This window comes from Schistocerca piceifrons, chromosome 7 (genome assembly GCF_021461385.2).
Source record: "Schistocerca piceifrons isolate TAMUIC-IGC-003096 chromosome 7, iqSchPice1.1, whole genome shotgun sequence".
NCBI classification, from domain to species: Eukaryota; Metazoa; Arthropoda; class Insecta; order Orthoptera; family Acrididae; genus Schistocerca; species Schistocerca piceifrons.
In genome coordinates this window covers 491,651,853-491,678,321 of record NC_060144.1, presented here as the reverse complement: position 1 = coordinate 491,678,321, position 26,469 = coordinate 491,651,853, and the positions used below count along the sequence as shown (strand labels likewise).

General features: G+C 44.3%; 1 protein-coding gene across 1 annotated transcript in view; it reads left to right on the top strand.

The window, feature by feature from the left end:
- The first annotated feature begins 1,894 nt into the window (after positions 1-1,894).
- The window catches only part of LOC124709042 (beta-1,3-galactosyltransferase 1-like), a 38,843-nt gene continuing 14,268 nt past the window's right edge, over positions 1,895-26,469 (top strand). Inside the window, exons 1-4 of the mRNA XM_047240688.1 lie at positions 1,895-1,902; positions 2,004-2,108; positions 4,230-4,566; positions 12,631-12,774. Of these exons, the coding sequence (XP_047096644.1) occupies positions 1,895-1,902; positions 2,004-2,108; positions 4,230-4,566; positions 12,631-12,774 (594 nt within the window). The remainder of the gene's footprint in view (positions 1,903-2,003; positions 2,109-4,229; positions 4,567-12,630; positions 12,775-26,469) is intronic.

Sequence of the window (26,469 nt, the reverse complement as noted above, 5' to 3'; positions counted from 1 at the left end):
TGAAACCCAGCTCGTGCTATTCGTCCACGAGACTCAGAGGGCCATAGACACGGGTTCACAGGTAGATGCCGTGTTTCTTGACTTCCGCAAGGCGTTCGATACAGTTCCCCACAGTCGTTTAATGAACAAAGTAAGAGCATGTGGACTATCAGACCAATTGTGCGATTGGATTGAAGAGTTCCTAGATAACAGAACGCAGCATGTCATTCTCAATGGAGGGAAGTCATCCGAAGTAAGAGTGATTTCAGGTGTGCCGCAGGGGAGTGTCATAGGACCGTTGCTATTCACAATATACATAAATGACCTTGTGGATGACATCGGAATTTCACTGAGGCTTTTTGCAGATGATGCTGTGGTGTATCGAGAGGTTGTAACAATGGAAAATTGTATTGAAATGCAGGAGGATCTGCAGCGAATTGACGCATGGTGCAGGGATTGGCAATTGAATCTCAATGTAGACAAGTGTATTGTGCTGCGAATACATAGAAAGATAGATCCCTTATCATTTAGTTACAAAATAGGTCAGCAACTGGAAGCAGTTCATTCCATAAATTATCTGGGAGTACGCATTAGGAGTGATTTAAAATGGAATGATCATATAAAGTTGATCGTCGGTAAAGCAGATGCCAGACTGAGATTAATTGGAAGAATACTAAGGAAATGCAATCCAAAAACAAAGGAAGGAGGTTACAGTACGCTTGTTCGCCCACTGCTTGAATACTGCTCAGCAGTGTGGGATCCATACCAGATAGGTTTGATAGAAGAGATAGAGAAGATCCAACGGAGAGCAGCGCGCTTCGTTACGGGATCATTTAGTAATCGCGAAAGCGTTACGGAGATGATAGATAAACTCCAGTGGAAGACTCAGCAGGAGAGACGCTCAGTAGCTCGGTACGGGCTTTTGTTAAAGTTTCGGGAACATACCTTCACCGAAGAGTCAAGCAGTATATTGCTCCCTCCTATGTATATCTCGCGAAGAGACCATGAGGATAAAATCAGACAGATTAGAGCCCACTCAGAAGCATACCGACAATCCTTCTTTCCACGAACAATACGAGACTGGAATAAAAGGGAGAACCGATAGAGGTACTCGGGGTACCCTCCGCCACACACCGTCAGGTGGCTTGCGGAGTATGGATGTAGATGTAGATGTAGATGTAGAGATCAACTACATTCAATTTTTATTGTAAACTCTGAATGGATTGTTAAGTTGGAAAGTTTCTCCTTATATGATGTCACAAGTTTGTCGTGGCTCCTTCCTTTCTCAACCTTTTAGAGGAAATGAAGCATTGTACTTCATTGGTACCGCACTTCTTAAAATACTTCCTCGACTATTGATGCTGCCACTCTGTAATACAACTAATGTTCGACTATGACAGCGTGAACTACCACACAGACCAAATGGGCCCAGTCTCGCACACTAAAAGTACACCTGTACCAGTCTATAGGCCACGCCACATGCTAACAGGTTCATTATTGTCTCAGCGATGCTGCACCAATTCTTATGCCATGTGTTTGTTACTCGTTTTCTTTCGGCCTTGTTATTAAAATAGCGCTGATCGCTTTTTCCATTTTATATAAAAACGCATTGCAAATTTTATGAATGAAAATTAGTCATTTTCTTAAAGACGTTAATTTAAAAAAAATTAGCATTGCAGCTTCACTAATAGATATTTCGGTTTTTTATCCCTTTAATAGTAAAAAAAAGAAGCACCTGTTACAACAGAGACCAAACAATCAACAACAAATACCGGTTGTTGAGAATGAAAGTACCGGTATCAGTTTTAACTGGTCAGATTATCCCATACCTAGATGGTGGTGGACAGATGTAACTATTTTAAATGAAGAGTACAGCCGAAGGTTTTTGTCTGTAGGTGCATTCACGCCTTTAGAGATGGGGATGTGAAGCTACAGGTTTTCTGGTGTACATGGTGGTGTATGTCATAAAGCTGATGTCTGTAGAAGCTTTCATGTGTATACCAGCTGTAGCTTTTGACATGCAGGGTTGGTGGTGGTGGTGGTGGTGGTGGTGGTGGTGGTGGTGGTGGTGGTGGTGATGTGCATGCATCACTACACATGACAAATCTGATTCCTGTGGAGATGTTCATGTATGCATAGCTATAGATGTGGTCATACGGGACTGGTGCTTGTGGAGCTGATCTCTGTAGAGGTGTTCACATGGAAATATAGAGGTAGTGCTGGTATGGGTGTGCTCGTTACTTGTGTGCGAGATGGTGTACTTCACAAAGGCAATGTTTGTAGACACATCCATGCATGCATAGCTGTGGATGTGGCTATGCAGGGTTGGTGCTAGTATTAGTGTGCTTGATATGGGTGTAGAAGTTGGCGTGCATCGTAAACCAGAAGTCTGTAGAGATGTTCATGTGGATATGCAGAGTTAGTACTGCTGTGGGTATGCTCACTGCTTGTTTGCAAGATGACATACTTCCTATAGCTGATGTCTGTAGTCATGTTCATGTTCGTGTAGCTGTAACTGTGGATGTGCTGGGCTAGAGGTAGTGGTGGTGTGCCTGCTGCTGAGGTAAAAAAATGGTGTACATAACAGTGCTGAGTTCCATAGAGATTTCCCTATGAGTATGTACTGGGTGGTTATGATTAAACTTTCCCTATTTAACATATTATAACATGGAAAGTAATTATGAGTATCAAACTTGGTGGCATTAATGTCCAGAGTATTGGGTGCATGATTTCCATGCGTCACAGCACTAATGTCAAGTTTCAACTATGGCCACCAGGAACCATCGTGATTTGCAGTCTCACAACCCTGATCAGTCGCAGTGAACTTTCCGACGTGTCAACATGAGCTTGTACAAAAGGAGAAGGGCATTATTGGTGAAGCTCTATCAAAACAACAGTAATGCTGCAACTGTACTTAGAGAACATGGCCAGCTGAAAGGATTACAGAAGGGTCCTCTTCGTCCATCTGCTGTGCAGAGCCTGATGAAGTAGCGCGAATCAACTGGAGAACTGGACGTCGCTCTGGGAAGGGTCAGCGACCAATTGCAACACAGGTGGTTGATGAAATCGCTGTTGCTATGGCAGACAACGCTGCGCGCAATTCCCTATCGTCAGGCAGTGAGTGTGCTGTCACGACAGTTTAACATCCCGTGGTCCAGTGTACAGAAGGTCCTTCAAACCATTCTCAAATGGTATCTGTAGAAGATCCACATCGTACAGCAGCTTGCACCACAGGACGCACAACGACGTGTTGACTTCGCTATCGACTTTCTCGCAAGGACTGAAGTTGACGAGGACTGGGTCTGTACCATCCTATGGACAGACAAAGCTCATTTTTCTCTGGTGGGTGAGGTGAACACACAGAATTGCCGAGTGCGGGTATCTTCACCTCCAGTCACTGTGCATTAAATTCTTCTGTATGGTGAATGTGTCACCCTATGGTGTAACGTCACGGCTATGTTCGTCATTGGCCCATTCTTTTTTGAACAGGTTGCTGCTCAAGGACCAAAGGTTGGTGCTCAGGGACCAAAGACAGTGTGACTGACCAGCATTGCTGTGATATGCTTCCCCAACATCTCACGCCCGTCCTATAGGAGAGAGACACGTTGAACTCGACAGCTTTTATGGAATATGGGGCACCACCGAACATCGCTCGCGAAAGTAACCTGCTTCTCCGAAACAGATCTGGAAACGACCGAATTATCAGCCAGCAAGGTCACTTCCTCTCACCCACTGTGATTTCTAGTTGCGGAGCTACCTGAAGGACAAGCTTTACCAGGGGAACATTCACATATGTGCTGATCTGAAGCGCAGCATATCAAGAGAGGTAGCCAACATACCTACGGACATGCTTCGATCTGCCGTGCGGAATGCAGTCCTCCACTTTCAGACTCTTCTGGGCACTGATGAGCGGCATATAGAGCCATTTTTGTAGCAGTGATGGAAGTGGTATGTAATGGTCTGATGTACCGTGGCAGCACATTAAATGTGTTTCAATTGAATTGATTCTGCATCATTTCTCTTCCTCATGTACTTGACATTAACACTACGAAGTTTGGTTCTAGTACACTAATTAGTTTGTGTTCAATGTGTTAAATAGGGAAAGTTTAATTATAATCACCTGGTATATAGCTTTAGATGTGGATATTTGGGAATTTTCTGTGGTGGTGGTGGTGGTTTGCTTGTTGCTGCAGAACTCAGCAGTGTGCATCGCAAAGCTGATGTCGGTAGAGATGTTGATGTGTCTGCAGCTGTAGATGTGGATGTGCAGGGCTGCTGCTGCTGTTGGTGGTGTGCGTGCTGCTGGTGTACACGACCGTGTACAGCCCGGAGCTGGATTGGCTGCGGCGGAGCCGCGACGCCGCGCTGTACGTGCGGCCCGGGGAGCAGACGGCGCTGCTGCTGCCGCGGAGTGAGCTGTGCCACGTGTCGGGCACGTGGCAGCAGGGCCCGGTGCTGCTGATGGCCGTGCCATCCGCCATCGGGCGCCGCCAGAGGCGGGACGCTGTGCGGCAGACGTGGGGCCGGCGGGAGCCCTCGGCTACCAGGCTGCTCTTCGTTGTCGGCCACCAGGGGCAGGGCGTGCCGGTGAGTTCCTGCCGCAGTCTGCCAAGTAGGGATGTTGCTGTATACAGAGCACCGTCCGCTACCGAGCGCAGCAAGGTATACGGAGCTGACAGAGAGAGCACTTATGAAATGCTCGCAGGATGTGTAACAAGTCTGTATGTTGTGATTCTTCAATTTCTCCAGGCGTATTTTATGACGAAATAAATCTCCGGTGAACAGCCTGATATGAGTGTGCATAGGAAACAATATTTCAGCAATCGACCACGTTGCCATCATCAGGTGCGCTGGTGTACTGACCGGAGGCGGGCCGGCGCCAGGTATATATAGGACAATCCCCCTCCTGCTCATCCCTCAGGCCTTTCCTATGAGTCGGTGTGGTCCGCGCCCCGCGTGCGGTCCAGGTACAGCATCCGTTCTCCCGCCGTCTGGGCGCTGCGTCCTAGGTCTTCTCGTTCAGGAGGGTCTGCCGGCACCGCTCTCGTTATTCTTCCCTCCTCACCCGAAGTTGGTACACACTGGTAAATATCCTTTTTGTTCTTAATCCGGGTGATCGCGGGTTCCCACGCCTTGCTAAGGATGTAAACGCTGTCACGATTTAGTTGTGGCTCCCTTACTCTGATGTCTATGGCTTCTTTGATGACACAGTCTCAGTATTTGGAAGTCTGTGTCAGGACTCTGGTTTGGTCATAATCCATGCCGTGGATGCCGTTACAGCCATGCGGATAAGATGCCTGTCATCTCGACTGCTAGTGATACGAGGCTGTTGGGATCCAGTGCGGCGTTCCGTATTACCCTCCTGAACTCACCGATTCCATGTTCTCCTAACAGTCATTGGGTCTCGACCAACGCGAGCAGCAATGTCGCGATACGATAAACCGCAATCGTGATAGGCTACAATCCGAGCTTTATCAAAGTCAGAAATATCGCGAAGATTGTGTGGTTGAAGGCATATGTGCATCGGTGAAGGGAACTTGATGGCAGTCCTAAGCTGTCCATTCGACATGTTGTTGGGCCCATCTGTAGCTGTAAGAGCTGTGCTGCAGAGATCTGAGTTTGTGAACCGGATCCTTAAAATGATTGATAACTAAGGATTCGATGTTAGCTATGTCTGATTCACAGACGAAACGCACTTTCACCCAAACTGAGTCGTGAATAAACAAAACTGGCGATTATGGGATTCCAAAAATCCTCATTTGTGTGAAAGAAACCACTGTATTCGTCCAAAGTTTGGGCTCCGGTAGGCAGGAGAAGCATTTTTCGCCCAGTTCTTCATGCGAGAAACGATCACTAGTGAACGTTATGTTGCGAATCCGGTACAATGCCTCGCCACAAAGCCGCCGTTGGAGGGTCGAAAAGGCAGCAATTTTTTCACGCAAGATAGGGCCAAACCACATCATACCGAACAGGCACTTCGCTTTCTGTAGGAATACTTCGGGAACAGTGATAGTTTTGGATTACCGTCCACTTATTGGCGCAGGAAAGGATTAGCCTGTACCTTTGCTCTTTCTAACTCCTTGTGACTAATTTTTTTTGGGACGCGACGAAAGAAAGTGTCTACCTTAACCATCCCTACACGCTGGACGAGCACGAATAGCCGATCTCTGTAGCGTCTGAATTCGTTTCCGTTGAGATGCTACAGGATGTGATGGCAAATTTCACTGTTCTTTTGCGTCACCTCTGTACTGTGGGTGGTGGGCATTTCGAGAAGATTGTGATGCTATTACAAAGACTGCTTGCAGAGGACGAGTTTAATTACGCGCGCTGTAAAGTGCACAGGGCCTTCTGTTAGCAGCTTTTCGAACTATTTCGAAAGTTTTGTATAACTTCGGTATAAAATTCTAACAACGTTCGCAATAAACGTACCGTTTGTTGTACTCGTCTTGCGATCTTAGTTTTAGAGATATTTAATTATGAAATCAGGAACTCCTGCGCTGGACACCCTGTATCTACTGTCACGCAAGTACACAAATCACACATAGTTTTCACATAAATTTTGAGCAGATATTAGGGAAAAACACAGCATTTCATACACCAAAATAATCAGTTAAGTTTCTGTTGAGCCAAATTCGTGGGTTAGTTTTGTTCAGCACGATCACGCACGTGTTTTACCAGCATTTACTCGGCCGAATTGGTTTCTGCCTATCTTTCCAAATAAGGCATTATTTATCCATTTGCGAGGTTATTCCTGTATGTGTTATATCGTCAGATTGGGCGTCCAATTCGCCGGGTAGTCCATTATTACTATCGTTAATCTCTGCAGACGAACAATTAGCGATATTTAGTCATCAAAATAATCATTTTGTAACCAAAGACCGGTTGTTCTTCCAGTCTGAAACCGTTAAAGTTCCAACATCAAATTCAGCAGCAATGTTTTTAAACATTTCTCCTTTACCCATCTTATGCATCTAACTTTTTTTCCGTGGGCTGTACACCTTTTTACTCGTTGATACCATTTTACACTCTCAACAAATGGGGCAACACACTACTGCACAACTCTATGTTAACTAGGTTGTTGGTTGTTTTGGGGAAGGAGACCAGACAGCGAGGTCATCGGTCGCATCGGATTAGGGAAGGAAGGGGAAGGAAATCGGCCGTGCCCTTTGAAAGGAACCATCCCGGCATTTGCCTGGAGCGATTTAGGGAAATCACGGAAAACCTAAATCAGGATGGCCGGACGCGGGATTGAACCGTCGTCCTCCCGAATGCGAGTCCAGTGTTGAACCACTGCGCCACCTCGCTCGGTGTTAACTAGGTAGCTGTCATCGTGATACGAGTAGGATCTGTGTATTGCAGTTGGCAAAATTTAAATTTAATGTTCGTTGTCATAGGTTGCTACTACTATTACTTTCGAAATATAGAACACTTTAGATTTACTGTACTTAAAACGAACAAAAACAAAAAAATACTGGCATTTTCTAAGAGCTTTGCACCAAGTTCGCGTTCACAAATAGCGCGTCAACTTCGTAAGTTCCATAAGGATTTTGGCAAAGATGCTGTTTTCTGCAGGAAGCATGCAACGCCAGAAGACTTACAAAATGCAGGAAGATCTGGAAAAGATCGGCAATAGGGGAAATCACTGGCAGTTCTCTCCGAAATAAACGTGACATATTGCGCTTAAACAGTCAAAGAGATCTGTTGCGAAACGTGGGTTGGGGTCCTTTGTGATCAGGAGGTGAAGCGAAGAGTGAGCGTGTGTGGTCCAGTCACGACACGAAGCGCCAGTGATACAGCGGTATCTGTAATGACATTAATTTATCGTGCAAAGTGTGCAGGGGTATTAGTGCCTTCAGAGTTGCAGTCGGCGACCGGGCGTAATCACACGTGCCCACAAAGGAGTGCTAATGCCTAATCAGCGAATCGTAACGTCGCCGCCTCACGTCAGTGGCACGGCCAGTGCTGTGCCGGCAATGGTGGAGGGACCAAGAAGGCGCTGCCTGCCGGACGTTCCGTGAACACCTAGTACGGCTCCCATCTCAGCGCTCTCGGAGACAGCCCGTTGCTCGCTCAGGTGGACACTGCCGACTGTGGTCCATGATGTCGACCATCATAAAGACTAGGCCCTGGTCAACCACCGTGGATCGACTAAGGACTGCAACAAAAGCCCGAGAATCGGCCAGGAGGCTGAGCGGACACAGCTTGCCTGGGCAGTTCACAGATGGCAGCTTGCCGATCATCCTAGATAATCCAATGGGGGAGAAGGGCTGGCCGCTCACTAGTCTCCCCATCCTCGATGACCCAGTATGCATACCGACTGTGGTATGCATCAGGCTGGCTGGGTCTCGGTGTTGAAGTTAGCAAGCTGGTAGTAGGCTGGCCATCATCGATCATCTTGTCGTGGTTTCTCTCACACTCAATAGACTGTCATTCTCTCTGGTTCTCCAGTCCTCCGCTCGTGGTCTAGTGGCTAGCGTTGCTACCTTTGGATCACAGGGTCCTGGGTTCGATTCCCGACCGGGTTGGCTCTGCCTGGGGACTGGGTGTTTGTTATGTCCTCACCATTTCATCATCATCCTCAACACTCGTGACAGTGGATGGATTGGACTGTGAACAAAATTGGACTGTGAAAAAATTGGGACTTTCTACTGGCGCTGATGACTGCACAATTGAGTGCCCACAAACCAAACATCATCATCGTCATCTCTCTGGTTCTAGCGACACAATGGCAGCGCAAAAGAGTGTGTTCTTGAACTCTCTGTTTAATGTGCTGAGTCTGCGCCTATGACCCTGTGGCTCTAACAAGGGGCACTCCCCATCGCATCCCTCCCCCCCCTACACCCCCCTCAGAATTAGTGGTAAGATGTCCCAGTGGATAGCCCGTCAAAAACTGAAGACAGATCAAGCATGAAAACAGGAAGATTGTGTACTGAACTGTGAAAAAACAGAAGCAAAATCGAAACAGTGAACTGTCCAGGTTCAAGATGTCCAACATCAAGCGAATATCAATAGATGTGACGTTGTGGTTACGCTGTCGCGGTGTTGGACTGCGAAGAGGAAGGTCCGAGTTCAAATCCCCCTGATGTCCCATACCTTTTTTCAAAAAAATTATGAACTATCCGTCCAGTCATTGAGGTATCTGTTCGCTGTATTCTAATTTGTGCTTTTATCGTGGTGTAACGTCCATTTGCAACAGCAAGATGCAAGGAAGGGACGTCTAGACGTACGTACCTCCTTTTTGTCCTACGCAAGTACCACACGTCATGACTCTTGCGTTCCGTTTTAAGTTTTGACTCATGAATTTCTTTGTTTCAACATAGTTCACGCCCGTTTATTTGTTGTTTTCATATCTGTGAGAGGTCTATGCGGCGTCCCAACTGCTCCCACTACTTCACCACGTTTACTTGCCACGGTAACACATTGTTACCTCATGACTCATATCACATAACCAATGTATAGTACCACAACTGCCAAGACAACAGAAGGAGAACAGACTTTAATGAGGACTTGAACAGGGATCGATCTCCCGCTTTGTTGTCCAACACTGTGACCCCACAACTACGACCTCGGAATTCTTGCAACACGATCAGTGTTGGGCCGTTCACTGTTTCCATTTTGCTTCTTTTTTCACAGTTCAATACACCTTCTTTCTGTTTTCAAGCGTGATCTGTGTTCAGGTTTTGGCGGTCTATCCACTGGACCATTTTACCTCTAAATCTGAGGGGGGAGGGGGGGGCGACAAATAGTTCCCCTTGTAACTGTATTAGCGCATTTGTCCTCATTTATCGGACCCCTCAGCGCTCTTTGGCTCAGTGTGGTAATTTAGTAATAATTCTGGATCGCCGAGCTTGGGTATTATCTGTGTACGTTTGATTTTGTAGTGGCGCTCAGGCTTTGAAATTACGGTGCGTTACATCGCAGTGCCCTGTTAAGTAGCACAGCCGTTCTTGCGTTTCTGTCTGCTTCGTTCTGGCGTCTTTTCCACAGACAGTGTATCCTATTGATATACTGACTGGCACACTAATCTACCGCTAACCTGCTCCGTTCCGAGGTCATCTGCTAGACCGATTATTTTTTTAATTTAAACGTATACAATAAAATTCTGTTGCGCAACAGGCCCGTAACTGTTGAATTACGCTATAGGCGATAAATCACTGGAAACAGTAACAACCGTAAAATAGGAGCAACCAAAAGTGAAATAATCACTTACAGTTGGTTGAAGGAAAGCTAAATGTTAGCTTGAGATTCGTAGCAAGAACCTTCAGTCTGGAACCGCGAGACCGCTACGGTCGTAGGTTCGAATCCTGCCCCGGGCATGAATGTGTGTGGTCTCCTTAGGTTAGTTAGGTTTAAGTAGTTCTAAGTTCTAGGGGACTGATGACCTCAGATGTTAAGTCCCATAGTGCTCAGAGCCATTTGAACCACTGGGGTGCTTACCCGAGATTATTATCAGTGGAATAGGTCGAGAAAACCCACAGTCACATAGCCTGTATCATGTGGTAAGTCACAGCTTTGACGGAAGTGACAAATCGTCATTAAAGAAGATTGTGACGAAAAATAAGAGGGCGACAGATGCTAAAGTCTCTGCAGAACTGAATGTCGCACTAGCGAAACACCTAGCGCCAAATAACACTAAGGGAGCTCCATAAGAAAGGAATTGAGGGATTAGCTGCAATTCCAAAACCAACCATATCATGCAAGTGCCCTAACTGAAAAACGTGGTGCTGAAGCCATAAATCCTGGACTATGGAACAATAGAAGATAACCATTTTGTCGGATGAGTCTTGTTTCAAGCTGTTTCTAACTTCTGGCCGAATTTACATCCCAAGAGAGAAACAAAGCTTCTGTTATGCATGCAGTGGTGGTGTTCTATTTTGTGCAAGAGAACTGTACTTCTGCTTAATTTTCCTCGCGTCTTGTTCTTCACGATTTGCCCTAAAAAAATCGTACTGTCCCACGTACTTAGACTTTGGAGTACTTTTTCAGTTGCCGCGCCATCTTACTCCCGCTGTGTGATGCACCAGATGTCTGTACCGTAGCAGAACTGCCCCTACAGTAAACCTGGAACATCTAGTCTCTTCTGACAATAAGCCACTCTTGTTGCAGAATGGTGTTAGTGGGGGACAGCATGTGTAACTTTCTTTCTGATGTCCCTATGTTTGTGTCCTCGAGTCTGTGATATCCTAACAGAGGGAACAATAAAAACAGCTGTTATGGAATAGTAATGTCTATATAGTATATATGCCTACATACAGGGTGTTCAATAAGTAACTACGCAGTTTATAACTTGCCGTATTAAACTCATGGAAGTTATGAGAGATGCTGGAAGTGATCCCCCTTCAACTTGAAGATACAGTTGCACACGTTTTTGCATGTTCTTGAAGACCTTGTGCAGAACATCCGGAATGATGTTCCGAATGTGACATGTCAGTGCAGCTTGGAGTTCTTGTATGCTGTGCGAATTGCTTTCATAGGCCTTTTCCTTCAACGTAATCCGGTGGAGCTAAGTCGAGTGAACGCGGAGGCAAGAGTCCTCGAGAGATGATGCGGTCACCGAAGATGTCCTTTAAAAAAAGTTCATCGCCTTGTGGGCAGTATGTGCAGTCGCCCCATCCTGCTCGAACTAGGCCTTCTCAATTTCGTCCTCTTTCAGTTCACCTAGGAAAGGCTCCAGAATGCAGATGCAGTACCCTTCTGCATTAATGGTGTCCTGAAAGAATATCGGCCCAATGATGCGTTTACGAGTCACGTCACACCATACACCAACCTTCGGATCATGCAGTGGGGACACCTTCTCCATAATCCACACCCGAGTATTCTGGCTATTAACGTAACCGAAGATGTGAAACCATGCCTCATCCGTGAAAAACGTTGTCAAGAATCACCCGACCATTGTCCTGCAGGAGGAACAGAAACGCGTTGCAAAAATTCACGCAAGACCGATATTTTGTACGGATACATCGACAGTGAGGTCCAGAGAATCTTGTAAGGGGAATCCACGGACACGTGGGCCTGCCGAGTTGGTGGTCTAACGATTTCTTTGGAATTTGCAGCATCATGTCTTGCACCTCCGCCACTTTCTCTTTGGATGTGAATGTCGATGGCCTGCCTGAGTTTGGAGCATTATGAACGCATCCGGCCTTTCGAAACTTGGTGATGAGATTCTGTACAGCATTGCGGTTAGGCATCTCCACTCCTGGGAACTTTTCTGCAAATGCAGCTTCTACTGCCGAGTTAAACTTGTCTCCATTGCGGAACACATGCTCCGCAAGGAACACTCTTTGCTCAATTGTCAGCATGGTGACCTGGATCACAATGATGTCACACAAGACATTGGTCTTCAATCAAACCAGACCTGCGAACAAATACAGATAACTGCTGAAATATGGTCCAAATATGTTAAACAGTGGAAAATATTGTATTAATAGTTGAGTCATATCAGTCATTACTTAGCACACCACAATATGACACTGTATAGCTACTTTCTGAACATCCGGTAGTACACTGTATATATCTGCGAAACTGCGAAACTACAAAGAAATAGAAGCACTCATTCTGGTTTACGCACTCAAAATTACGAGTAAAATTTTATATTTGTTTTCATGGCAATAAAATATGCGTGAAAAACAGTAAAATGTCGTCTTGTTGCAGCCAGAGATCGCTGAGGAGGCGGCGTTGCATGGCGACATTCTTGTCGAGGATTTCTTGGACACCTACCACAACTTGACGCTCAAGACGCTCTTCATCCTCAAGTGGGCCGTAGCTCACTGTCCGAAGGCAACGTACTTGCTCAAGGTAAACAGTGTTGCCACAAACTGTGCGCAAATACAGCAAGAATGCGACTAAGACGATACCATATATTGTGTGCCTCTGCTGGTACTTCTCTCCAAACTATCTTTCGTCGTGGGATCAGACAATCAGTGTTAGTTCCTTGTCATGTAACGTTAATGCTGTGATGTCTCAGGTTTTCTTGGTTTGTTTGAGTAATGCGATATTGCAGTGCCTGTATGATTCTGAATTACGATACAAAGGAACAGGCAATGCGGCAGCTACAACCGTTATGAAATACATTAAATGTATTCGCAGCTGCGAACATGGACAACCATCAGCTGTAGAATGGAATGCCGACAATGTCGACATCGGGCAAGCGACTTCCAAGTAAAACGTCTCCCCTGTATAGGAATATACGTAATGGACGTAGGAGTATAGGTTGAAGACGCATTGTTGACGGCATTTGGAAGTTTGGGTCTGGCCGTTAGTTGTGAACGCATAGCCAAATAAGGCGACCGCTCGCAGTAAGCGGGAAATCAGGGTTTTAGTCCCGGATCGGCACAAATTTTCATTGTTGTCATTCCATTCTACAGCTGATGGTTGTCCATATTCGCAATTGCCAACAAATTTAGAGTATTGTTTGAGTAATGTTGTGCTTAGAGTGTTCAGCTGAGATGTTGATTTCATTTTCCTCTACGATTTATAAATGACCAGCTCAGTTGTCACCTTCAGAAGCTGCGAGTTATGTCATTGTGAGCACTGTCTGTCAGGACTACAACCACGCTGTGATGTCTTTAGACGTGTTCGACATCCCTTTGATGCCCATTTGTTTCATTTACGCTATGTAATGAAAGTGTCTATATATGTAATAAGGAACGGAGCACTAGACGACACGAGAGGAAGACCAGCCAGTACAAAAGGAGGCGCGACGTATTGTGCTGTCAGTAGGGATGCAGTAACAGCAGAGCAGGCCCCAGTGACTTCGAACGTGGACTAGTCATTCGACAGCACCTGAATAACAGATCCTTCAGAGACATTTCAGTACTGCCAGAACTGTCCAAGTCGGTAGTTCCGGTTGTGAACGCGAAGAGGAAAGCGAAAGAAACAACAACAGCTAAGTCAAGGCCAGACAGACTTCACGTGCTGACGGAGATGGACTGTCGAACACTGTGGAGAGTGGCTGCATAAACCAACAGAAGGAATCATACGTGAGTTCTAATGTACCACCAGTACCCCAGATAGCACAATGATCGTACGTAGGAAGCTAGAAGGAATGGTGTACAATGATCGACGGAGTAGCTCTTCATATGCCACAAATCTCTGTAGTCAGTAGTAAGCGACGTTCGAGGTGGCGTAAAGAGCGAGGCCACTGGACATTGGATGACTGGAAAGAGTGATTTGGAAGGATGAATCTCGCTATACCTTGTTGGAGGGGTTTGGGTTTGCGAATGCCTGGAGAACGCTAGCGGTCATCATGTGTAGCGCAACCAGTCGAGTACAGAAGAGGGTCTTTTCTCGTGGTTAGGGTGTATTCTCCTAATTTTTCTTAAAAATGCTAAATGCGGAATGATATTAACCGATTTTACAGCATTGTGTACTCTACACAGAAGAGGCACAGGTCGGACACGATGACTGTATCAGTTTGATATATGGACTGGTCTGCCCTTTTTCCCGACTTGAACCCAACGGAACACCTTTGGGATGAATTACAACGTCTGCTTCTCTCCAGACCCCAGCGTCCAGTATCACTACTTCCATAGCTTTCGACTCTTCAGGAAGAATGGGCGCCATTTCTCCACAGACATTCAGATACCTCATTGAAAGTGTACCCAGCAGATTTCAAGCTCTCACAAGAATGAATACATCTCATAGTAATGTCCACCAGTAGGTGTCCGGATACTTCTGAGCCGATGCAGTATTTTTTTCTCTCACCATTTTCCAATTCCGACGGATGAGATGTCAAGTGTTATCTTAATCAGTAGAGTACTGTGTCCTAAGACTTGCTTAAACTGAAACGTTAGTCTATCCTACCTCTCCATTACCAAACTGACAAGTCTCCCGTCAACCAATCGCTTCGCTTTGTCACATTTCAAAGCTATTCTGTTCTTGTCCGAACTTTCTACCGTCCATGTTTCACTTCCGTAGAAGGTTATAGTTCAAAAACGACTTCTTAACTTCTACATTTATGTTCTGTGCTAACAGCCGGTCGAAGTGGCCGTGCGGTTAAAGGCGCTGCAGTCTGGAACCGCAAGACCGCTACAGTCGCAGGTTCGAATCCTGCCTCGGGCATGGATGTTTGTGATGTCCTTAGGTTAGTTAGGTTTAACTAGTTCTAAGTTCTAGGGGACTAATGACCTCAGCAGTTGAGTCCCATAGTGCTCAGAGCCATTTGAACCATTTTTCTGTGCTAACAAATTCCTCTTTTTCACAAATGCTTTTCTTGGTGTTGCAAATTCTCACTTCACATTTTTCGTACTTCAGATGTCAGTTATTTTGCTTCCCAAATAGCTAACTCACCTACTACTTTTACTGTTAGCGTTCCTTTCTTAGTCTAATCCAGTCAGTATTGCCAAATTTAATTTTATTGCATTCCAGTATCCTTGTTTTGCTTATGAACCATCCATTCCGTTAAACTGTTGTTTCAAGTCCTTCACCATCTCTGACAAAATTACAGTTTTCTCAGTAAACCTCAAATATTTAATTCCTTTTCGCTGTATTTTAATTTCATTTCCAACTTTTTCCTGTGTTTCCTTAACTGCTTGCTCTATGTACGAGTAAAGACTGAATAACAACGGGAATAAGCTGCAACCCTGTCTCATTCACTTCTCAATTACTGCTACATTGTCATGTCTTTAGATTCTTACAACTGAAGTCTGGTTTCTGTAGAAGTTGGAGACAGCATTTCTTGTCTCTACTTTATCCCGGACACCCTCAGAATTTTAAAGTTCATGTTCCAGACAACCTTGTCAGAAGTTTTTTTTTCTCTGAAACAAAAATGCTATAAACATCGGTTTGACTTCCTTCAACTTATATTCTAAGGTAAGTCCTAGTAGCATTATTGTGTCACGTGTTCCTGCATTTCTCCCGAACCCAAAGTGGTCTTCTCCCAGGTCGGTTTGTATCAGTCCTTACATTCTTCTGTAAATAATTCGTGTCAATACTCTGCAACCGTGACTTACTGAATTGACCTGTTAGTATCTGCCTTCCTTGAAATCATAACTATTACTTTCTCCTTGAAGTGAGATAATATTTTGTCTATCACGTATCTTTTTATACCAGGTGGAATAGTTTTCTTCCAAATATCATAATTCTCGTGGAATATCGTCTACATCAGAGGTCTTGTTTTGGCTTAGGTCTCTGTGATCTCTAAGATTCTCTCGCAGTATGATAGCTCCCATCTCATCTTCATCTACTTCCTCTTCTCCTTCTATAATACACGCACATCCTCCCCTGCCCTGGCGTACGGGACTACAAGTCCCACCGCCACACCTTCACCCGCCCATGTTAGGCAAAATTCTTCTGCCTGACTCATGTAGTACTATCACCGTCAGAGGATGGTACGGGACTACAAGTCCCACCGCCACACCTCCAAAGTGAATTGCAGTGACGGAGTCACTGCCCTGTGGAAATTTACCGCCTCACCAACACAGTTAGACCGCAATAGACTGGTGATGCTGTATTGTAACATATCACCCCGGACTACAAGTCCATTAAAAAAATAAATAAAATTCTATAATACAGTCTTAGAGTTTGTTTCATTTATGTAGATCCTGCAAATATTACGTCCACTTTCTCATCTTCCCTTGCTGTCTGAGCTTGCCAAAAATTTATCATTTTGTTTTTTAAGTTTTTTTACATGAATGTGATACGCTGAGTAATACATGAAAGTAAAAGGTATTCTGAAAAAGTTCAGGATATTAATACAAAAGTTATCCGCCATCCCATTATTGGAACATCAGCAACATTAGCCATCAAAATGCACAATGTTGCTTCCAGTGCAGAAAACTGTAAGAATCACGTGAACAAATAAAAACACTGTATTTAATGTTACTGAGTGTCTATTCAGTATGAAATGAACAATACACATGTCATACACACCGACATTGCACCTATAACACATTTTTGTCATTTTTTGCAGTATTCACATCTCGTCACTGTTTTACTTGACACAGTAAAGTGGTTTCCTGGATCTAGTCGTACGTATGCACTCACCCGTTCTCCCAACAGTTTGATTCCTTGTGGGCCTTTGCATTTCGGTGTTAATCCTGTGTTCTTTGAGAGGTACACCTAGACTGTATTCCTTTGGGCATACAAAAGTGAGATCTTCTCATTTGGGTTAGAAATTTGGTATGCACACTATGTGTTTACCATGCATATATCAATCGTCTGGGTAAATAATGGTCCACACCACTTCTTTTCTCTTATCCTCGTCCTATAAAATGATACCTACTTGTTCAACAGGTCTACGGCACCCATATGGCCATATTGTATTCTCGAATAAGATGTAGCATTGTAACAAATACTTCCTTTTTCTTTTACCATGAGTATCTCTTAGCACAACTCAAAAGAGTAATAGTACTGTAATTTTTGGCTACGCATATTGGTTTTTTGCCCCGCCATTTCACTACCAGGACTTCATTCTCATTGTCAAACATGTAGTCGTAGAATCGTGGTACACTTTCGTCCGCCATATTTTTCGTACCAGCCAAGGGACCTGCTGGTTTCCATCTTTCTTACTGTGGATAATGCACCACTTTCCACCCCATGTCGTAATGCTTTTCTTTGCTTAGTTTCTGAAGAAAAATCAGTAACAGTAGCTTAATTCTTAGTGTTTATAACTTCTAAAAGTACCTGCTACATCTTCAGAGCAGTTTATTCGTTGTCTTTTTCATCCGCTATTTCACTGCATTTGGTGGGATTATCATCAGTTCTAAGTCATCAGCTTCATCTTCACTAACTTCGTAGCTCTCCCATTCTGCTGTGCCTTCTTCAGCTGCAAATCCACGTGGTATGTTTATATCCTATTAGAATCTTCATAGACTAACGAAGTGCAGTAACAAAAAAAAAAAAAGTTCTTTCGATCGGCTCTTGAGTGCTACTCGTCAGCCAGCGACCCTTATCAGGTTGAACTAATAGGACAGTTACAGAAGATACTGCGAAGAGCGGCTTGTTTCGTTACGTGTTTATTTAGTATGAGTGAGAACTTTCATGAAATGCTCAACACACTCCAGCCGCAGACGTTGCAAGCGAGTTGTTATGCATTCCAGAGAGGTTTAGTGCTGAAATAAGGAGAGTGTAGGTTCTAGGCATAAATTCAGGTACTAGCGAAGCTTGCAGGTTGCCGTACTGTATTTGACCACCTGTGCAATGCCTCCGATACGTTGCAAGCGCTGGTCAGAGCAGTATTCAGTTTAGTTTAGTGCATTCTGTTGGAGACAAGGTAATTCGGACCTGAGCAAACTGTTGGTACTCGTATACTGGAAGCCTAAGTGTTTGGTATTTCAAGAGGCACCGAAACTAAGATTTATACCTCATTCAGGGAAAGTGGGAGTACATCATCCGCGTACGATAAAATTTTATGGGATGACCAGCCTGAAGACAAAACATTGCGAGAAGACGAAACCACCACTTGGCTGAACACTCGAGAAGATTTTATTTATGGAATACGACGAGAAAACTTGCAGTTACATATATCATCCGCTAAGTCACAACACGGACGAAAGTGTGTTGAGTGATCGTGATAAACGGTCATTCAAAAGGATTGTGACGAAGGAAAGATAAAAAGATAATACCTACAAAATGTGAAAGGGTTTATTTCACTCTAATACCTAAACCTGGAGATAATCTCATACAATTAACTTTGTATATAAGACGTGTACCAGTAATAGCGCACATCAACAAAGGAGAGATAATGTGACATTCAATTGTCAAACTACTGGGACGCATAAAATAAACTGATGCAGCACGTACTTCAGGAAATCTGAAATACACTGAATGGGATATGGACATCCGTATCTTCATCACAAACATACCCATACAACTAAATCACGATTCATTGTCACGCAGAAACTACCAGCAGGCATACTCTGTAGCCCAGTGCGAAGACAGAAAATAGGCAAATTAATTCCTTTCCTAACACATGCTTATTAGAGAAAAATGATTTCTTTTTCAGTTTCCACGCACTATAGGAGTCATTTAAACATTTGGGTACAACAATCAAAGGTAAAAGTTTCATTGTCTATGTAGAAATGAATAAAATATTTGCATCCCAAAAAAGGGACAGTAAATAATTAATCTTCATGAAGATGCTTCTCTTTCTTTCCTCGTTTTTTAGATATGTACGTCGTGTATCTTTTCAGTCATCCATGCTGTTGCGACCTGTATTTAGCCATCCCTTCTTTGCTATTTTGCTCTTTTGTATCGAGACGCTTGTATTCCCTTCTGCTTGCGTTACTTTGTGGTGCTACAGCTCTTCTGCCCTTCACTTCCCGTTAACAAAAGCCTAAGAAGACGATGCCGCACCTGTGCTCTTGGAAGACCCTGTTTCGAACCTACTTAGAGACGTGAATCAAGCTTTCAGTTTGACCAACAGTTAATCACAGCTTCACAAGGAGATTTCGGTGAATAGAAAGATCCGTACCGCAACCTTAACAGCGGGAGGAGCCCGAATTTGACTCATTTAATTACAAATTTTCTGCAGTCAAGATTTAAGATCAGATCAAGAACAACAACATTAAGCACTAAAATCGGAGTATAGAGTACACCAATATTCAGTATGAGATTTCACACGTGATCAACAATCAGTAAAAAATAAAAGTTAGTAAATTACATCAAGCAAGCCACTGTAGGGTTGAGACGAGCGGGAGAGAGAGATGCTAGCAATGAGCAACAATATTGGAGCGCATTGGCAAGTTACCTAACCTGTAGGCCATAGCGTTTCGCCGTGCTATGCAGACGGCGGCGGCAGTCCCCTTCCGATCGTGCTATCACGTTTTGCGAACAGTAAATAGGACACTCGATTTTCAAAGGCTCACTATTCCTGTAAGTGCATGAAGCTTTAGAGGCTGACTTATGTCCACATGGCGCCTACCAAGGTCCTCTGTGATGGACAGTGACTACACTGTCGATGTTTGTTGACTTCTGCAGGTCACCGACAAAAGTGGGACTAAGAGGCGTTCTAGGTCCAGTTTAAAAACTCGCTCCCAGTAAAAACGCAGCACTGACGCCATAAACTGCCGTTCCCAGAATAAGCTGTATCTCTCCTAACAGCGAGTTCTGAGGGAACTGTCACGTCTATTAGGTTGCCATTACCTGATTGACCTTAGCCACCTACTACCTATCAGCAATGTATCTCTGTACTCCTAACGTCTTCTTCATACGAAGGAGACACTCTAGTGGTCACCACGATCTTTATGAACACCAAAAAGTCCTGTTTTGGCAGGTGTTGCACTGAAATTAAGCTCACGCAAAATAACTCCTGTATAGAAGAGATGATGATACGTACACTACTGGCCATTAAAATTGCTCAACCACGAAGATGAGGTGCTACAGACGCGAAAATTAACCGACAGGAAGAAGATGCTGTGATATGCAAATGATTAGCTTTTCAGAGCATTCACACAAGGTTGGCGCCGGTGGCGACACCTTCAACGGGCTGGCATGAGGAAAGTTTCCAACCGATTTCTCACACACAAACAGCAGTTGACCGGCGTTGCCTGGTGAGACGTTGTTGTGATGTCTCGTGTAAGGAGGAGAAATGCGTACCATCACGTTTCCGGGTTTGTTAAAGGTCGGATTGTAGCCTATCGCGATTGCGGTTTATCGTATCGCCACATTGCTGTTCGCGTCGGTCGACAATGATTGTTAGCAGAATGTGGAATCGGTGGGTTCAGGAGGATAATAGGAACGCCGTGCTGGATCCCAACGGCCTCGTATCACTAGCAGTCGAGATGACAGGCATCTTATCTACGTGGCTGTAACGGATCGTGCAGCCACGTCTTGATCCCTGAGTCAACAGATGGGGACGTTTGTAACACGACAACCATCTGCACGAACAGTTCGACTACGTTTGCAGCAACATGGACTATCAGCTCGGAGACCATGGCTGCAGTTACCCTTGACGCTGCATCACACACAGTTAAAAAACTTTTCTTTAAAATTCAGTCTTGATCGCACACGGATGCTACAAGAACGTAGGTGACCGGTTTCGGTCATATTACATGACCATCATCAGACCTGTAATTTAATTTAGAAAGTAATAGAAACCTTACTAGATTGACAATAAAATATGACAAAATGCTTATAAGGATAAAATACAATAAGACTTGTTATACCTGTGGCATCCTTCGAAGATGGTAGGTGGAGCACTCTTCTCAGCTGCTGTGATGTCAACTGGTGTCATCTTGTTTGGAAGAGGCGGATATTCTGGAGGACAACATTTTTTTTTTTTTTACATTTAACCACATTCGAAACCCACCGCCTTGATAACTAAGGTGGGTTGTTAGCTTACTGATTTCAGTATGTCTGCAGCAAGTCTTGGTCTCTTAGTCGTTGCAGATACTCACAAATGGTTAGTTTGCGAGTAGCTGCACCGTTTCCGTCCCTAGCCACGAGGAGGCGGACCAGATCTATGCTATCACATGCTGCATGCGTGGTTTGCTGTTTCATTTACAAAGTATTGTCATGTTAATAATATTTAGTATAAAATATAAAAACTGAATAAAATATAAAGAAAATGTGAACATAGTGACTTAAAAGAATCAGTATTACTTTACACAAATAAAATAAAGGAGGACAACAGTAAGGAGACAACCGAGCGAGGTAGCGCAGTGGTTAGCACACTGGACTCACATTCTGGAGGACGACGGTTTAATCCCGCGTCCGGCCAGGCAAATGCTGGGATGGTTCCTTTGAAAGGGCACGGCCGACTTCCTTCCCCGTCCTTCCCTAATCTGATGAGACCGATGACCTCGCTGTTTGGTCTCTTCCTCAAAACAATCCAAAACAAGTAAGGAGACAGATGATGTCCTCAGCAGTAGGGGTGGATGGAGGGGTTGTTGGGCTGGATGGGATTATCAATAGGATAGACAGGCCCAGTTAATTCATGCTTGACAGGTAGGGGTTTGGCCTTGCACTTTGTGGAGTAAATAGGGCGAGTTCCATCGCAGGTGTTGCGGATGGGGGGGGGGAAACCTAAGTTGGGATATTCTTCAAGGAAGTTGGATTGCTTACAGTGGAGGTAGGTGAGAGGATTCTTACAGTTAGGTGGTCGTTATAGAGGAGTCATTTTTGGCATCTGTAGGACTGGAGGCGAGGGAGAGGGGGGAGATTTGGAGTGTTCGGCTTTGTGACAGTGGTTGTAGATGAGGGCTCCCTCTGTGGAGAGGTGGTTGGTGGGGAGAGCATGCTTTGTGAAGTATGTTGAAGGTTCGGCAAATGTCACTGAAGATATGGTGGGCGAAAGAAGGATTGGAATAGAGTTCTGCGACAACCTCCTCTGTCATGGTCTCAGAACCAAGCATCATGATCATGTCAGTGAGGAAGTGGGGTGGCAGGGAGGCTGGGGTTCTTTGAATGGGTGGTGGTGGAGCAGTGCGTGCGTGCGTGCGTGCGTGCGTGCGTCGTGTGTGTGTCTGTGTGTGTGTGTGTGTGTGTGTGTGTGTGTGTGTGTGTGTGTGTGTGTGTGCGTACGCGCGCGGGCGCAGACGTAACATGGGGAGAGTTTGAGGAGAAGGTCAGTGTGGATGGAAGTTGGGATATTAGTTGATGGGGGCCAAATCTTTGTTGGGGATGATTTGGATGACGAGAATGTGGGGGACATACTTTCTGATTTCGAGGGTCAGGAGCTTGACATTAAGGAACTGAGGGTTAGGGCAGGAGAGGAAAGAGGTGTGGTCTCACTGAGGAGAGAGTGCAAGGGAGGGAGCAGTGCCCATGTGTTCGTTATGGTCTGGGTTGGTTTGAGATTTTTTGGTGGTAGTGCTGGCTGTGGTGTCTGTGTTTTGTCGCTTCTGGAGTTTTTTAGTGATTTTGGGATGAAAGGGAAGCAGTGGTTGGGAAGGGAGTGAGACAGTGTTGTAGCCTCTCCCTCATGTTATTCAATCTGTATATTGAGCAAGCAGTGAAGGAAACAAAAGAAAAATTCGGAGTAGGTATTAAAATCCATGGAGAAGAAATAAAAACTTTGAGGTTCGCTGATGACATTGTAATTCTGTCAGAGACAGCAAAGGACTTGGAAGAGCAGTTGAGTGGAATGGATAGTGTCTTGAAAAGAGGATATAAGATGAACATCAACAAAAGCAAAACGAGGAGAATGGAATGTAGTCAAATTAAATCGGGTGATGCTGAGGGGATTAGATTAGGAAATGAGACACTTAAAGTAGTAAAGGAGTTTTGCTATTTAGGGAGTAAAATAACTGATGATGGTCGAAGTAGAGAGGATATAAAATGTAGACTGGCAATGGCAAGGAAATCGTTTCTGAAGAAAAGGAATTTGTCAACATCGTGTATAGATTTAAGTGTCAGGAAGTCGTTTCTGAAAGTATTTGTATGGAGTGTAGCCATGTATGGAAGTGAAACATGGACGATAACCAGTTTGGACAAGAAGAGAATAGAAGCTTTCGAAATGTGGTGCTACAGAAGAATGCTGAAGATAAGGTGGGTAGATCACGTAACTAATGAGGAGGTATTGAATAGGATTGGGGAGAAGAGAAGTTTGTGGCACAACTTGACTAGAAGAAGGGATCGGTTGGTAGGACATGTTTTGAGGCATCAAGGGATCACAAATTTAGCATTCAAGGGCAGCGTGGAGGGTAAAAATAGTAGAGGGAGACCAAGAGATCAATACACTAAGCAGATTCAGAAGGATGTAGGTTGCAGTAGGTACTGGGAGATGAAGAAGCTTGCACAGGATAGAGTAGCATGGAGAGCTGCATCAAACCAGTCTCAGGACTGAAGACCACAACAACAACAACAACAACAACAACAACAACATAAATGACCGTGATCGCGTATGTCTAATGAAATTTTACGGTGAATAAGTCTATCGTTACCGACGGAAAATAATAACGGTTAGTAGGAAGAAATTGGACAACAGACCCTTCTGAAGGTAGAATCTATTCTAAACCTAATGTAAATACTGATGATAATTTTTCAACGGGTGGAATTCAGTGCATATGGGAGGGGAGAGGAGGAGGAGAGAAGGGCATCACGTAATATTTAATACAAAACATACTGATTACAAAAAAAGTAATAATTAAACGGTCGCTAGCCCACTAAGGCGATGAATATCCAAAATCCTAAGAAAGGTAATGGCAACGAAAATCAGACAAATAATCAGTGGCGTGACAACAGAAGGTTGTCTCACTTTTACACAACACAACAGTTCATGAGAAAATAAATGAATCCGAAAGTTACTTATTCTGAAATACTAAATTTTGAATCAAAATTAAATGAAGTTGCTGCTTAAATAAATGACTTCACTGTAAGTGAAACTTTCTTACTTAAAAAAAAGGACATTTAGTAACCTCAGCGTAACCTAATGCAAAATTTAGAAAAAGGCAAGCAATGTACCTTTAATTATTAAAAGACTGAATTGAATTTACTTGCCGGTCGGTGTGGCCGAGCGGTTCTAGGCGCTACAGTCTGGAACCAAGCCACCGCTGAGGTTGCAGGTTCGAATCCTGCCTCGGGCATGGATGTGTGTGATGTCCTCAGGTTAGTTAGATTTAATTAGTTTTAAGTTCTAGGGGACTGATGACCTCAGATGTTAAGTCCCATAGTGCTCAGAGCCATTTGAACGATTTTTTGAATTTACTTTAAGCAAATGAGCAACTGATTTCAGTTTTAACATAAGAACAATAAAGTACATGCCAAGCCAACAGAAGTCACTCGCTAAGCAAAACACAGAATAAATTAAACTGCGTGGTCTTAATTTGTGCTGTACTTTTAGTTATCAGTTTTGCCACTTAAATTTTATGTTAGTCTGAGTGAAATTAATACTCAGAATTGCAAATTAGTTTCGCCTCTGATATACAGTACAAGAATGAACAATTACTGAGGCAGAAAAATTTTGAGTGAAACTAGTCATTAACAAACAAACAAAACTGGCAGTAAATAGTTAATCAGTTTTCATATTTTTATGATACTCGGTGACTGTGTGAAAAGGAAAGGGACCCTGCTTGGTAATAATGTCTGAGGACAATGACAACACAGGTGCCCTACAGGCTTTTAACTATAGCAGGTTGCCGGCCGGTGTGGCCGAGCGGTTCTAGGCGCTACAGTCTGGAACCGCGCGACCGCTGCGGTCGCAGGTTCGAATCCTGCCTCGGGCATGGATGTGTGTGATGTCCTTAGGTTAATTAGGTTTAAGTAGTTTTAAGTTCTAGCGGACTGATGACCTCAGAAGTTAAGTCCCATAGTGCTCAGAACCATTTTTATAGCAGGTTATTATTCAAGGAAGTCAATCATTAAAGTTTGCTGAAGAAATGCCACTGGGCAACGCCTATACAACATTAGGTATACTCTGTCAGTGAACAGCCTTACAACGTCGTGGCTGTGCAGATGACGAAGCATGTAGGTGACGAGAATGGTGAGCCGCTGGTGCTGCTACCGAGCGAGGTGGCGCAGTGGTTAGCACACTGGACTCGCATTCGGGAGGACGACGGTTCAATCCCGCGTCCGGCCATCCTGATTTAGGTTTTCTGTGATTTCCCTAAATCGCTCCAGGCAAATGCCGGGATGGTTCCTTTCAAAGGGCACGGCCGACTTCCTTCCCCGTCCTTCCCTAATCCAATGAGACCGATGACCTCGCTGTCTGGTCTCCTTCCCCAAAACAACCAACCAACCTGGTGCTGCTACTGTTGCTGGTTGAGAACCAGCAGCCACGGACACTTATGGGGAAGGCAATCGGTTAGAATCGCAGCGTCTCTACTCGCAACACGACAGACTGTCTCCATACGCAAAGGTAAACAACGGCATACCTACTGCCATTTCGTCGTTGTTATTGATACATTTGAACAGACTTCCCTTGGCGATTGCCCAGCAGTTTACAATATTTACATTATAATAACAATTAATTACATACATTCACAAATGAGTATGCTGTTGCTTCCATTGCATATTAAATATAGTTTCGCTACAAAGTTTACGGATTCGGAAATAGCAGGATATTAAAAGTTATCAACAGATATTAAACTGCGAAAAATTTTGGATGATGCATTTTCGGTGTACATACGCCCATAATTTGCGATGGGTGGTGGCTATTAGCTGGTCATTCCGTTTACTGTAGACCCACGCCTATCAGTCCATTCTCCTATTGACCAATACGTTCAGAAATGGCAAACAGCTCCCTTCTCCCCTTCCATAGCACATATAATCCAGATGCTGCAAAAAGCTTGACAACTCTTCTTCGTAGTGGGGTCACACGACAGAGATATTACCCAAATATCGCCAGAAGACGTTTGGTTTAAGTTCTACCGCATCAAGTGCCCTTTCCTCAAAGTCTTTCATTAAAAAGTTTGCTACCAGAGGAGAGAGGACTACCCATGCCAACACCGTCAATTTGCTTAAATGTTCATTGTTGAATAAAACGTAGGTTGAAGAGAGGGCATTATGAAATTGCTCTGTTACATCGACTTCGAACTTACTTCTTATGAGTGACGATGAGAGGGAGACTAGTGAAGAGTGAGACGACATCGAAGCTTACAATAAAGTCCGACT